Source organism: Seriola dumerili, unplaced genomic scaffold, assembly GCF_002260705.1.
Source record: "Seriola dumerili isolate Sdu_G_001 unplaced genomic scaffold, Sdu_1.0 BDQW01000110.1, whole genome shotgun sequence".
Lineage (NCBI taxonomy): Eukaryota > Metazoa > Chordata > Actinopteri > Carangiformes > Carangidae > Seriola > Seriola dumerili.
The window spans coordinates 7449672-7463084 of NW_019174365.1; the positions used below are offsets into that span (position 1 = coordinate 7449672).

The 13413-nt window shown below is 40.0% G+C and overlaps 1 protein-coding gene across 1 annotated transcript in view; it reads left to right on the forward strand.

The window, feature by feature from the left end:
- The window catches only part of LOC111223115 (ras/Rap GTPase-activating protein SynGAP-like), a 34879-nt gene extending 23539 nt beyond the window's left edge, over positions 1-11340 (forward strand). The window contains exons 15-21 of the mRNA XM_022747142.1: positions 760-1338; positions 4800-5044; positions 5120-5324; positions 5531-5692; positions 7125-7336; positions 9373-9445; positions 11302-11340. Of these exons, the coding sequence (XP_022602863.1) occupies positions 760-1338; positions 4800-5044; positions 5120-5324; positions 5531-5692; positions 7125-7336; positions 9373-9445; positions 11302-11340 (1515 nt within the window). The remainder of the gene's footprint in view (positions 1-759; positions 1339-4799; positions 5045-5119; positions 5325-5530; positions 5693-7124; positions 7337-9372; positions 9446-11301) is intronic.
- Positions 11341-13413: the final 2073 nt, after the last annotated feature.

The following is a 13413-nucleotide window of genomic DNA, read 5'->3' on the forward strand; positions in this document are numbered from 1 at the left end:
TCTCATGTTACAGGGCTTCAGGAATGTGGCTTGTGATTTATGAGTGTTATCTAAAGAGGGAAAGAGAAGGAGGGGGAAACATTAGTTTGTGTGTGTGTGTGTGTGTGTGTGTGTGTGTGTGTGTGTGTGTGTGTGTGTGTGTGTGTGTGTGTGTGTGTGTGTGTGTGTAAAAAATTCAGTCTCTGGTGATGAGTACATTTGATTTTAATGTTATTTTCCCCGGGGAAGCAACAGTTAAATATCAGTCAGAGATGATGTTTTATAGTTATAGAATGAGCTTCCTTTGGAGATTTTGGTCATGTACCCCCATTTTGCCTTGTGACAATTTAGTTGATCCTCTGGAGCTGGCCATTTATCACTCTGATGTTTAAAAAGCTGGGCTGTGTTTTGAAAGAAGGATCTCCTTCCTGCCCTCCTGCAATTAAATTATCCCCAGACACGAAACAGACCTTTTGGGTCCATAAACTCTGAATTTCCTTATCGTGAATTCTTTTAATAGCTTGTGACTGATGCCAGGCCAGTGATGTCTGCTACATTTTATAACTGTATATGACTGTATATGATGCTGTACATTCAAACCAAATTTAAAACTGTAAACACACACTTACTGCACATGTAAAACTGAGTAAAATAAATATATTTTCAGGTAAAGCAGGATCTAGAATTTTCAGTGTTTCATCAAATTTTCTTTGTCATGAACAATGTTTTTGTAAATATGGTGAATATGAAACTACAATAAATGTTCTTCTTCTGTCTCAGGTCCACAGTGTGAATAAAAGTGTGTCTATGATGGACCTTCAGGACTCCCGTATGAACAGCATATCCAACCTGAACTCTGTGGGAGACATGCTCACCTCCTCTCAAGCCTCCATCGCCGGCCTCGGCCACAGCTTCGGGAACCTCGGCGGCCCTCTTCGTATGGGAGGGCATATGCCGACGGGCTCAGCAGGCTCTGGTTTGAGGCTGAGCCAGATGGGCCACATTGGGGGGCCCACCGAATCCATCTCTCAACAGCAACAGCAAGCGGCAGCGGCCATGCACTACCCTCTGTCTTTCCAGAACCCACTATTCCATCTGGCTGCCCAGAACTCCCCAGCTCAGTCTCAGCAGCCTCCCCCTCCTCTCCTCCTCGCCCCTGAGCCTGAGAATGGCCACCATGACTATCAACCCGCCTTTGGCAACAGTGCTTTCTCCCGCAGCGAGGACTTGTCCGCCCTGCGGTCACAGAGCAGTCTGGTGCAGCCCAGCATTGTCCACTCACACAGTTACAGTGATGATTTCACCCGGCAGAATCAGAGCAACGACTACGCCTGGCACCAGCTGTCGCTGCAGGTGCAGGTAGGAACCTCTCACTTACCCTCACACATACAGGAAGACAATCTCATGTTTATAACGATGTGCAACAGTATTTTTCTCTTTCAGAACCTTTGGTTTGCTTAACAGGTTTATCTTCTGATTTATAAAAACACAAAAGCAAAATGTCACATATGTAATCAACATAGGGAACAAGATATTTGCAGTATAGGTTTACTATTGTATCTATTATATACAGGAGTCAACCAAAATATAAAGGAACTTCAACCGTAAAGTGTATACAGTTGTACTCATAGACACAACTAAACTTCTTATGTTACGACTGGTAGACCATGCAGTCCAATGAGGCAACAGCATCTCACTGACACAGTCATCTTAGATAGTAAACCACAATTTGTAAAAACAAAAAAATGACAAATAAAGGAAAAACCAACATAAAATTTCGTCACACTCTATTCTGGATAAACAACATTCCCTCTTCATGTGTTTGGATGAAGGTGGTGGAGAGCAGCATCTCACCCTACTGCCAGACAACAATGTCAATATTATATTCTCCAAGCATGGATCACTGGATTGTATGTTTAGTGGCAATGCAATTTTTTTTCCAACCAATGTGATTGCTTATAAATGCCAGTGTTTACAAGCAATCCCGTAACCATGGAAAGACCATGGCTACAGGAAAAAAGGTAAATGTGAATTCCAGCTCTGTGATGGGACATGAACTCAGACATGGCATATGCCCATTCACCACTCTGACTTCTACACCCTTACTTTCCGCCTCACTACCTAAAGGGCACACCCCTCTCCGTGTTGGCACAGACTGTTGGCTCAGGACATAAACCATGAGGTGCAGAATTGTCCAATATGGATGCAGTTCCAAGGGATACTGAGCTGGTCTAACATGTCTCCCATAGGTGTTCAGTTAGGGTGAGATGTGGTGACTGGTTAGGCCATATGATTCATAATATTTACATACACATCAAACCATTCAGCGACCCTTCATGTGTGGAGGCGACAACATAACATTTATGTTTCTCGACTTATTTATTCAGGTTTTTCCTTTAATTTGTCACCTGGATGTTGTACTGTTGAAATGATAGAGCTGAAATTACAAGCTTCATATAGTAAACAATGATCAGTAATTAACATGACATTTTATTTGACTTTATATTGAATAGCAGTTACTGGCTTTGCCCAGTTGGTTATGCAGCCTCGCTAAACATGAAACGTAATTTACGTATGTGTGCCTGTCATACATTCTCTGTGTGCCTGTCATTCCCTCTTCTGAGACTAAAGTCATTTACAGTACAGGCCTAAACAGGTTGCTTTTGGTTCTCTTGAGTCTTCTTGTTTATCTAAACTAAATGATTCCTTTAACTAGATGTGAGAAATGAATGCTAATTCATGAAACTGCTTGTTTATTATTAACCAAACCCCTTAAAATTTGAGTGGACCAGTAAGGTTAAGAGAGTGGCATCACTTGCTTTCAGTAAAATCCATCAAATAGGAGTAAAAACTCAAAAAACAAATAGTTACGAAGTCAAAACAAAAGCTTGCAAGTTAAAATAGGCCTCTGTTCTTTTATGGAATAACAAACAGTATTATCAGTTCTGGATTTCCAAATGTTGTGATGAGGACTGTCACATCCAATAATTCATTTTCTCAGTTAAAAAGACCTGTAGACCCTTTTTTTTTTTTTTTTTTTTAAATCCCAAGCTAAATTGCACAACATACTAATAGGCTCGTCATTTATTCTTAGTGTGATTTTAAGATCTCAATTTTGCAACAAAAATGTCTGCATTTCTTGCTGCATTCAGATTAACCCTTTCAGTTCATTAGACCCAGCTTGCGCTTCTGTTTTCAGACTGATTTTGTGGTTGCAGAACAGAGATCCAAACAAAATGGGAAATGTTTACAAAAGATGTACCTCTCCTGAGCAGTAGAATATGCAAATCTAACAGCAATGTAATGGCACTTTTGAGAGACACTTGTGGTGGTACAGACAACACACTGAAGCCTGATCATTCACTCACCTCCTCTGCTGAACTGTGTAGGGTGCTTGACTATCATACTGTGCGTCCTTGTTTCAACAGAGCTGGAAACAAGCCGTCGGTCAATAGGGCAGAAAAAAAGTGTCGTAACTGCTGATATATCATTATATTACTTCGTCTTTAAACTGTCAGTGTGCTGCAGATCAGACTTAGATCTCCTGGATAGAGATGTTTAACTGTTTTACAGTCTACTCTTACAAACAAAGTTGAATTTTCAGTTAAAGCTTATAAACTTGAATTAAACTCATTCCTTTTATGGAACAGCTTTTAATGAAACAGAAATCTAAACTCATCTTTTTTTAGTGTTGACTTGATTGTGTAGTCATGGGCTGCTGATCTGATAAGTTTACTACAGCATGTCTGTGTAAAATTACAGCGTTTAATGATACTGTCATGTAGTCTTAAGCTATTTCTGTCCTGTTGCGTGGGCCTTAATGGAACAAACATCACAAGAGCCTCCTGTTTTATTAATACAGATGGTGTTATCATCAGGACAGTTATGCATTAATTATGTACTATCTACCTATCAGTCCATCTGTCCGTCCAGTCAGTTTAGTCAGTCCTAACAGTAAGTTTACGTTGGTGTAAATCTACTCAAATTAAAGCTGATATTTGGCACTTTATGTAATATGCATTATTTTATTTCAAATTTAATGTACTGAAGCACAAAGATGTGTAAATGTCCAAATACTCCATACTGTACATCATCTGTCTTTCTATCTATCTAGACATCAAACTAAACATTTATCCATACTGGTCTGGCACTGTCGTCAGAGTCGAACCAAGACATCAGCATTCAGTTTTTCTGCACCACAACCCATTTCTGGAACAAACCAGAAAAACTTGGTCTGCTTAAACTCCAAAAACTTTTATTAAATCAAATTTGGAACTGTACCACTGCGGTTTAGTTGTGCTGCAACATTTTTCTCTTATTCACTTTTGCACTTTTACAATTTTAGCATTGTTTTTTAATTTTATTTCTTGTCTTAATGTCTTAACCTTATTGTTTAAAGGTGCCATACATATATAAACTTGCCTTGCTGATCATCCACCCCCCCATCTGTCTGTCCATCCATGTCACTATGTGAGTGACATATTTTGTGGTTAGAGTGTCTTCTAAATCATTGAGAGGGCGTATGGGTTGCATTTGTAGAAAAATTTGGTAAAAAAAACCAAACAAATAGTGCAGGGAATTTGTTTAACCCTTCAATCATTTTGGCGTCCCTGGCCCAGGCCATGTGCCTTTGTGTCTTACTGGAATTTAACACTGGGGGCCATCAAAGTTGGATATTTTCAATTCTACTAATAGTGGTTTTCAGTACATTCAATTAAAGAAGTAATTAGGAAAGTACTTTCAGTAAATGGTAAATGAAATTAGGCTTTCTTAATTTTCTTGACAATTTCTTTTTCTTTTATCTTATTCTTTCCTCTCAGGAGTCTCTCCAGCAGCAGCACCTAATGGGAGTCACATCTCAAACAGCCACTGGGACGGGCACCCCCGCCTCTTTGGCTACACCTCCCACTACAGTTCATCCTGTCCGCCAGTCATCCATTGCCCCACCGCAACACCTCAAGTCCCAGAGGTCCATTAACACTCCAGCTACTGCCACGCCTCCAAAGGTCCGCCCGCAGAGCAGGAACCTCCTCCTCGACTCTTCTGACACAAATTTCAGTGGCAGTCAGCCAAAACCACGCCAAACTCAGCAGCCGCCACAACAACAACAGCAGCAGCAGCAGCAACAGCAGACACAGCAGCAACAACAGGAGACACAGCTGTCGGTGACAGACAGTCCAGCACCCGGACTCCCGTACCAGACGAGCTCCGCCAAAGACAACCAGGGCCCGCCAGCAGCTGCAGAGGAGTCAACAGACACTCCGACAAAAAGCACCAAGAAGCCTCAACAGTCCCAGCTGCAGCCTCCACAGCAGCATTTACTCAAGCCAGTTGTCAATAAACAGGCGAGTCTAACTTCAAAACTTCGACTTAAAGAGATGCTCCAAAACTGCGCAGCGACGATTCTTTCGTGCCTCAGTTCGTACTTGACATGAAATGAGAGAAAAGACGTTGAAATAATATTTGTATTTGCACTCTCACTTCATTTTTAGGACATTCCTAATATTCAGACATTAATTAAAGTCACGACTGACCTGTTGTGTTGTTCCAGGGTTCTCAGTCAACCTTGAGCACCCCGGCCCTCAACGAGCGGACAGTCGCCTGGGTGTCCAACATGCCACATCTCTCTGCTGACATCGAGAGCCTGCGGCCGGACCGTGAGGGTCAGCTGAAAGAGTACTCCAAGAGCATGGATGAGTCACGGTTAGAGAGGGTTAGTACATGTATTTTTTTTTCCACCCTTTTTTTTTTTTTTTTTTTAAGTACACTCACCTGCTTCCTGTGATAGTAGGCTAAAAAAGGCAACAGTATTTCGAGGGTGTGTGTGGATGTTTTTGAGATTTCTCTAAAATATACATGACACTATTTAAAGTGAAAGCTGAGATACAAAAGGAGACTCAGAGAAACATTATCGTGACGGCCCCTTTAGGGACCTGAAGTGTAGTCATGAAATATCTGCTTTCCTGATTAGTACACTTTTCTTAAAATATGATACACGCACTCTGGTGCAGAATGTAAAAATCTAATTTAGTATGCTGGCAGCTCCAAACAACAGCAAGAGTCAACTGTTTGGATAGAAATCATGGATCGATAACATGCGCAGAAGATTCATGTGTACCTAACCAGACAGTCTCATGTTGGTGTTTTGTGCTCGAGTGTCCTGGACCGTGGTATTTAGGATAAAGATCTTTTATTGACCCAAACCCAACGGCAAAATTTAATTTGGTAAATTAAAAAACTATTAGGTGTTTCCAAAGGATAGACTTTTGTTCATGGGAGCCTGACTTCTACATTTAGTGTAAAAAAAGTATATTGTATTTAATATGATATAAATTTGTATTAAAGATCTTAAATTGGCACAATATACCTTTAGTTTTAGGTTGTTTGGACAACGATAGCAGGTTCGAACTGCTCCATCAGAATTTTTACCACAAGTCTTGTGTTACTGATTTTCATGTTTTTCCTGTTGCAAAATAGTATTTTCATGTTGCAAACCAGATCAACTTGTATGGTGAACACACATTGAATAAATACTGTCCAGGAGGTTGCTGGTCATGATCCTAGGTTAAGAAAAAACAAAGCACACATGATGTGTTAAAACCACTGAAATATCCTGGCTGATGAAGTGGCAAAGCATAATATTACTGTCTATATTCCAAATATATCTATATTTCAATCATCATATTATGTAAATCCCATCAAATAAGCAGACACGCGTTTAAAACCACCTGTATACCAAACACTTCAAAAATATCTTTAGCCATCAACAGTTGATGGCTACAGGTACAGTATATGACCTGGATTGAAGTGACAGCTTTTCAACTGATTCTGCATCATATCGGAGCTTTGACAGAATCATACATGAGTTTGATTGTGATGGCTGTTGTTGTGCATTTTCTATGATGAATAACTCCCACACTCTCGTCTATATTAGAAATGGATTCCTACTGTGTGTGGTGCTTATTGCATTGAAACTTCAAGGCCGGCACAATTCCACTGCAGCTTTGTCTGCACTTGCTGCTCAGCATAAAGAGATCTGTACCATCTGTGGTGTCTGTGCCGATACAAATCACTCATCATTCAGGAACACTGCAGAATACAAGACACAAATAACTCTAAGTCACTTTATTTCCTTCATCTTTCAGGTAAGAGAATACGAAGAAGAGATACATTCCTTGAAAGAACGGCTGAAGATGTCTCATCGCAAGCTTGAAGAGTATGAGCAGAGACTTCTGACGCAGGAACAGCAGACAAACAAGATCCTGCAGCAGTATCAGAACCGCCTGGAGGACAGCGAGCGCCGCCTGAAGCAGCAGCAACTGGAGAAGGACTCTCAAATCAAAGGCATCATCAGCAGGTGATTAGTGTAAAGGTTGAAATAGAGCTGGCAGAAATGAGGCTGTATTTTTTATATGAAATTATGCCCTATATCATGAATATATCCGGCTATATACCTGAGAGTGATGAAACTGAAGTGGTGCATTTACCACAGAGACACTCATCAGTCTGTTACTGCTTCTCACGTTCATGTGACCTGGTCCGACAGTAACAGCACACGGTATAACAACAATCTTTGCTGTTGCTTCAAAGGATAGCAGCTCATGGACTACAGCTGTAACTGCACGCGTTTGAGTGCTACAAGGAAACAATCCATAGAGGTAGTTAAACACAGCTACAGGGAGAATGAATGCAAATGAAAGGTGGTTAAAAGTGGTGACCAGCTTTACTATTTTTGCATTAAAAGAAATGTTTCGGTCTGCTGTATAAGAACTCAACAGAAAGGTTTTCCACTGAAATACAACTTGTATGGTGTCATATGAATCTCATTTTAAAGAGATAGTTCAATCATTTGGGCAATATGCTTATTTGCTTTCTTGCTGAGAGAAAATAGATATCACTCTCATATGTGCTGGAGCCAGGAGCCAGTTAGCATAGCACAGCATAAAGCCTGAAAGCAGGGGGAAACGGCAAGATTAGCTTTGTCCTAATTTAAAAAAGAACTCCCTCTGAAACCACAAATTACTGGTTTTACATTTCTATTTTTGTATGGATTAGATAAATGAAAACATGTTAATTAATGGGCTTTAGAGGTGCTGATAGTCTTTATGCTAAGCTATGCTAATCACCTCCTGGCTTTAGCTCCATGCTTAAAAATACCCCGTGGGAAACGAAATATCATTAAAAAGTTTTTACTAAAAAGGTTGGTGTGTTAATATAAAAGCATAATAATGTGCAGTGGAATAAAAATCATGAAACACATGAAGCATGTGACTTAAGTGTCAGTCAAGCTTCTGCTCCACTGAAGAGACTGAAAGAAAATATGAATGAAATGTAAATGCCATATTTTCATTTACATTTTCTTTTTCTACATTTTCAACAATCTGAGGTTTGGTGCTCTTTTAATTACATCATCTTGTTGCAACCTCATGTCCCGTGATGGTTCAGTGGCACCTTGCTGGCAAATTAGTGCCACCAGATGTTTATCCAAATACTTGCATAATGATAGTGGATGGAAATGAACAAAAACTGCATTTTGTTTTGCAGATTTTCTGGAAATTCAGTTCAGATTTTGCTATATTTGGATGGAAACATGGCTATTGTGCCCATGCTTGTAGAACACGAAACGGAAACCAACAAAGAACCCACTCATCAATACATTGCTCCATACCATAGCGCCACTAGGACTCCACAGGATACCATTAACACACAGACATAAGCAAATAAGCATATTATTTCCCAAAATGTTGGATTATTCCTTTTAAAGGTAGCTCATTTAAGTGTCATGACTAAAACCAAAAAGCATACCCAGTAGGTTCAAACCTGATATGAAACACTTTTTTATTTTTTTATTTTTTTACACACATTTTTATTTCAGTAACTTTATTATGTGGACAGAGGAAACCAAGCCAGCCTAATTCTGATTGTAGCTACACGTACTTAAAGGAGATATTTCTTGGAATAAAGCACAACTCCTACTCAATGAAATGTTTATTGCCCCATATCAAGTTTTCTGAAAGCCAAGTTTTTGTATAACTGCAGCATTACAGAGCTCACATCTCATCTCATTTGGTAGAAAGCCTCCTTTAGTTAACGTATGCTCCCATACTCTATTTCCTCTAAATTCAGATATGGCAGATGGGTACACACCTCACTCTCCTGCGCACACTCGCTAGTTTTCACAAGTTGTCTATCTGAACAGCTGAATTTGAGCTGTCTTAACTGTTCTAAAGGAAGTTCAGATTCAGCTTCAGGGCGCTCAGAGGATAGCAGGATCACGTCAAGACCTTAATATCATCATATGGCCACATAATCCTACAGTAACTTTGGAGAACACCGGCTTCATAGTTCTATTTTTGTCAACCGGTATGTTTGTTTCTATTTCCCTGTTGTCAGACTCATGGCTGTGGAAGATGAGCTGAGAGGGGGTGCCATTCCTGATATTAAGCCTCGAATCCTCACAGACCAGGTTTGTGCCTGTGTCTACATCTTTTATCATCCCTATTCGCTAAACCAGTCATGTCCTAAAACAGTTTGCATCATTCTTACATCATATCCAGAGCTTTTGCCAAAGCCAGTGCAGGGGAAAAAGCTTGCCGCTTTCATGCACTTCACCTGTTCCCATCTTTTCAAAAGTACGTTTATGTCACACCTGAAATAACATTTCACCATTTTACTGCACACGTCTGAGGGCAGAGTGGAAAACACAGTGCTGATCCTAAAATTCAAGAGCTGGATGGAGCTTAAATTTATGTACAGAGGTTAATCTAGGTTGATTCTGTGAAGGAATAGCAAGTCTTCAGCACTGAAACTGAAGTATAAGCCAAAGCCACACAAAAAGATTATTATTATTATACCACAGAACACATTCGTCATTAAAAAAAAACCTTGACTGTGAGTCATCAGCAGCATCACAGTTAATTCTTCAGGGCTCAGCTTCATGAATGCACCATGTGGGCTGGATTGTGACGCAGGTGAAGAGGCTGTGTTTGTGTGTGTGTGTGTGTGTGTGTGTGTGTACATGTCTTTCTATGGTTGTGTGGACAAATTCTGGTTTAAACTATAATTGAGAGGACATTTTGGTCAGTCCTCACAACTGCAAAAGGCTGTTTGAGGGTTAAGACTTGGTTGTAGGGTTAGGGTTTGGCATTTAGTTGTGATGGTTAAGGTTAGGGTAAGGGGTTCGGGAATCATTATGCCAATCTCACAGCTAATATTAGACGTGTGAGTGTGCGTGACGTTTAAGCCGAAATAACTCTGAAGAAACATGCTATCCCTGAAATTAACTCTCGCCTTCTTTTCAGCCCTCAGTATCAAGGGCAAATAGACAAAATTGCCTCTTGAAAACAATCAGTCCCATTTATAGAAATGTTTTCCACCGGGTCTGATAATTGTTTTACTCCAGACTTCTTAAACAAATGAGTGCGTGATAAAGATAGATCCAAACTCTGCAACTAAAATTTTAGTCTAGTAAAGGAGTTTGATGTTGTCAAAGGAGGATTAGTTTGTAAGCTGTCCTCTCTGGCTCAAAGTCACAGCTATGAGATAAACACACACTCTCGTCATATTGAATGTTGCAGTGCTTGGAGCCCAAGAGGAATAAAATCAAGTGTTGAGAAATGCTATTCCTTCAGAGTGGGAGAGTCCTGTTAATTACTCTGCGAGCATGAACAGTTCTTTCCCAACGACAGAAACCAGAGAATTATGATTCTGAAGAATACGTCAAAATTTTGGGAAATTTATTTATTCACTTTCTTGAGCAAAGAGTTAGATCAGAATATTAATACCACTCTCATGTGTGTTCTGTAAATATAAAGCTGCAGTCAGCAGCCACTAGCTTATAGCGCAAAGACTGGAAATAGAGATAACAAAATCTGCCTAACAGCACTTCTGAAGCTCATTAATTTAATGTTATATCTGGCTTGTTTAATCTGTACAAAAACCGAGGTGTGAAAATGACAATTCAATGTTTGTAGGGGGGCTTATGTGCTGGACTATTATTGGCCAAAAGCAATGACTTCCTGGAGTCTCTGCTGGTTGCTGGGCAATGGCTCTCAGCCAAGAAATATCACAAAACCCCCCTTAAATTGTAAATTCCCTTCAGACAGAGCCAGGCTAGCTGTTTCCAGTCTTTGTGCTAAGCTAATTGCCTGCTGGCTCTCTATCCCACAGACATGAGAGTGGTATCCATCTCTCCTTCTAGCTCTCTGCAAGAAAATGAATACACATTTAACCCAAACTGTTGAACTTTTCCTTTAAACTTGCGCCCTCATGAAGCTATAAATGGAGATAAGAAGTAATTTCACCTGTTTTCTCTCCCTTCAGTCTATCAGCCAGGGCTATGGTGGCCACCCAGGATCCTGACTGCCAGTTCCAAAGTGACCAGAGTTCATGATGGTCATTCGAGTGTAAGAAGACTGATTCACATTCTCTACAAAAACCCCATGAAAACAAAGCTCTGCAGTGGATCCGGCAGGACTACTGGAGGCTTCATCTCACAAAATTCTTAAAAAAAACAAAAAAAAAAACTTTGCACATATTCAAACTTTGCCTGTACCAGAACTTGACAATCAGTTTAGCGTGAGGACCAACATGTGCGGCGAACCTTCTGCACATGTTGACTGAAATATAAGCCAATGCCACAATAACGGCAATACTGAACCTAATGAGTTTCTTTATTTAATCGGAAGACATGAGAAGATATGTGTAAAACACTGAGGATGAAGATGGATTCATGATTTCCCTGCTACAAGCAGCACACTCGCTTCTCACGGTAGTGGCTGCAGACAAAATGTATAGAAAAGGCTTTTACAAGCACAATATCCCCCCAAGGTGACGCCTGTGACAAGCAACAAGCATGTTGTTAAATCATTTGCCATCTATGATCCTCAGATGCAGGGCCCAAGCAAAGACCTACTGTATATTACTATTTGATTCTGATGAAATCATTTAGTAACATATTCTCACTGCAAAAATATTCTCACTCACAGAGGTGGTTATCGTTATGATTTGTGCATCTTTTTGCATCCGTTTTAGTACAGCCATCCTACCTAAATAGATGCCAAACAAGTCCTACAATCAACTTACATTATTACAACTGCTTTAAACACAATCTGAATCCTCTCGTTGGTTACATTTTCCTTCGGCAGACAGTGTAAAGCTAGAACTACAATCTCTTGAATTTCAGTGTATAGACAAAGTATTTCTTAGAGCTATTGAAAATTTTTAATAATGAAAATATTTTACAAAAATAATCTGAGATTAAAACGTGTTTTGTTCACTTTGTAACAATAATAATAGTGATATGTATATATATAACATTTCAAAATGGTGATACAAAGTGCTTCATAAACATTATAGACAGAGAAAAATAATGTGTAAATGTTCCTAAATATAGATAAAAGGGGGCACTCCACCAATTTTTACACAGTAAGGTCGCTCTTCTCGTCATCAGGAGAACTACTCAGCCTGTGGAAAAAGTAGTAAAATGTCTTCCGTGGCCGCGGCGGAGCGTTGTCAAGTCAGGCTTGGGCTTGGAGACGACAAAAATGTAGGAAACGAAAGGCTGCGTTAGAAAGTGTGGGTGCAGAGTCTGTAAAACAAGGGCATTTTCCAAACAGTAAAGGTCGAATGAAAAGGCGATAGTGGTTGCATTATGGGAAACGTAGGACCCAGCATTTTGGAGCTTGACCCATGCCTATTTACATCTGGTCTTAATAGGTGATGTGTATCTGGAACCATTATTTGGATTCAGTATCATCCAATCCACAGGCCTTTGCATTTATACCAGGTATTAATAAGTGTCATCTTTATCATGAGTCTGATCTCAATCTGCAAATTAGTGAGACAGCGCTTAAAGAGGGAAGCAATGTCATTGACGGCCGTCAGTCATTTCTAAATCACTTTTTGCAGGCGAAGACTTCCCAGCTGCTACCTCCACGTGTATCTTTTGCTAAGCTTGCTTAAGATATCAGGAAGAGCAATGCGAGCCAGGACACCTCCAGATGTGGTTTGGCTGATCGAATTGATCCTGCTCGCTCCTGCTTTGATTTGAACCAACTTTCTCGGGGGGTGGGGGTGGAAAAAATCGTGGTAACCTGAAAAGTGATAAAATCAAGGCCTTTCGACTCTCAGCCCTTCACGCCTGGTATTTTCTTTTCTTCATGATAATTTTGTTGCAGAGCACTTTGTAACATTGATTTGAAAAGTGCTATATGGATACATTTTAATAACTATGATTATAAACATGATGTGCAACTGGAAACAAATCATATTATCGCGAGTAGTGAATTACTCATCTGTTGTGTTTAATGTTTCTGAAGCATAGATGTGCAACAGTTCTGCATGTGCTTTTTAAATGCGAGGACGAGTAAGTCGGTTTGCTGTCAGATATTATTCTAATGTACAAAAAAAACTTTGACATGGCTTTCTTATCGG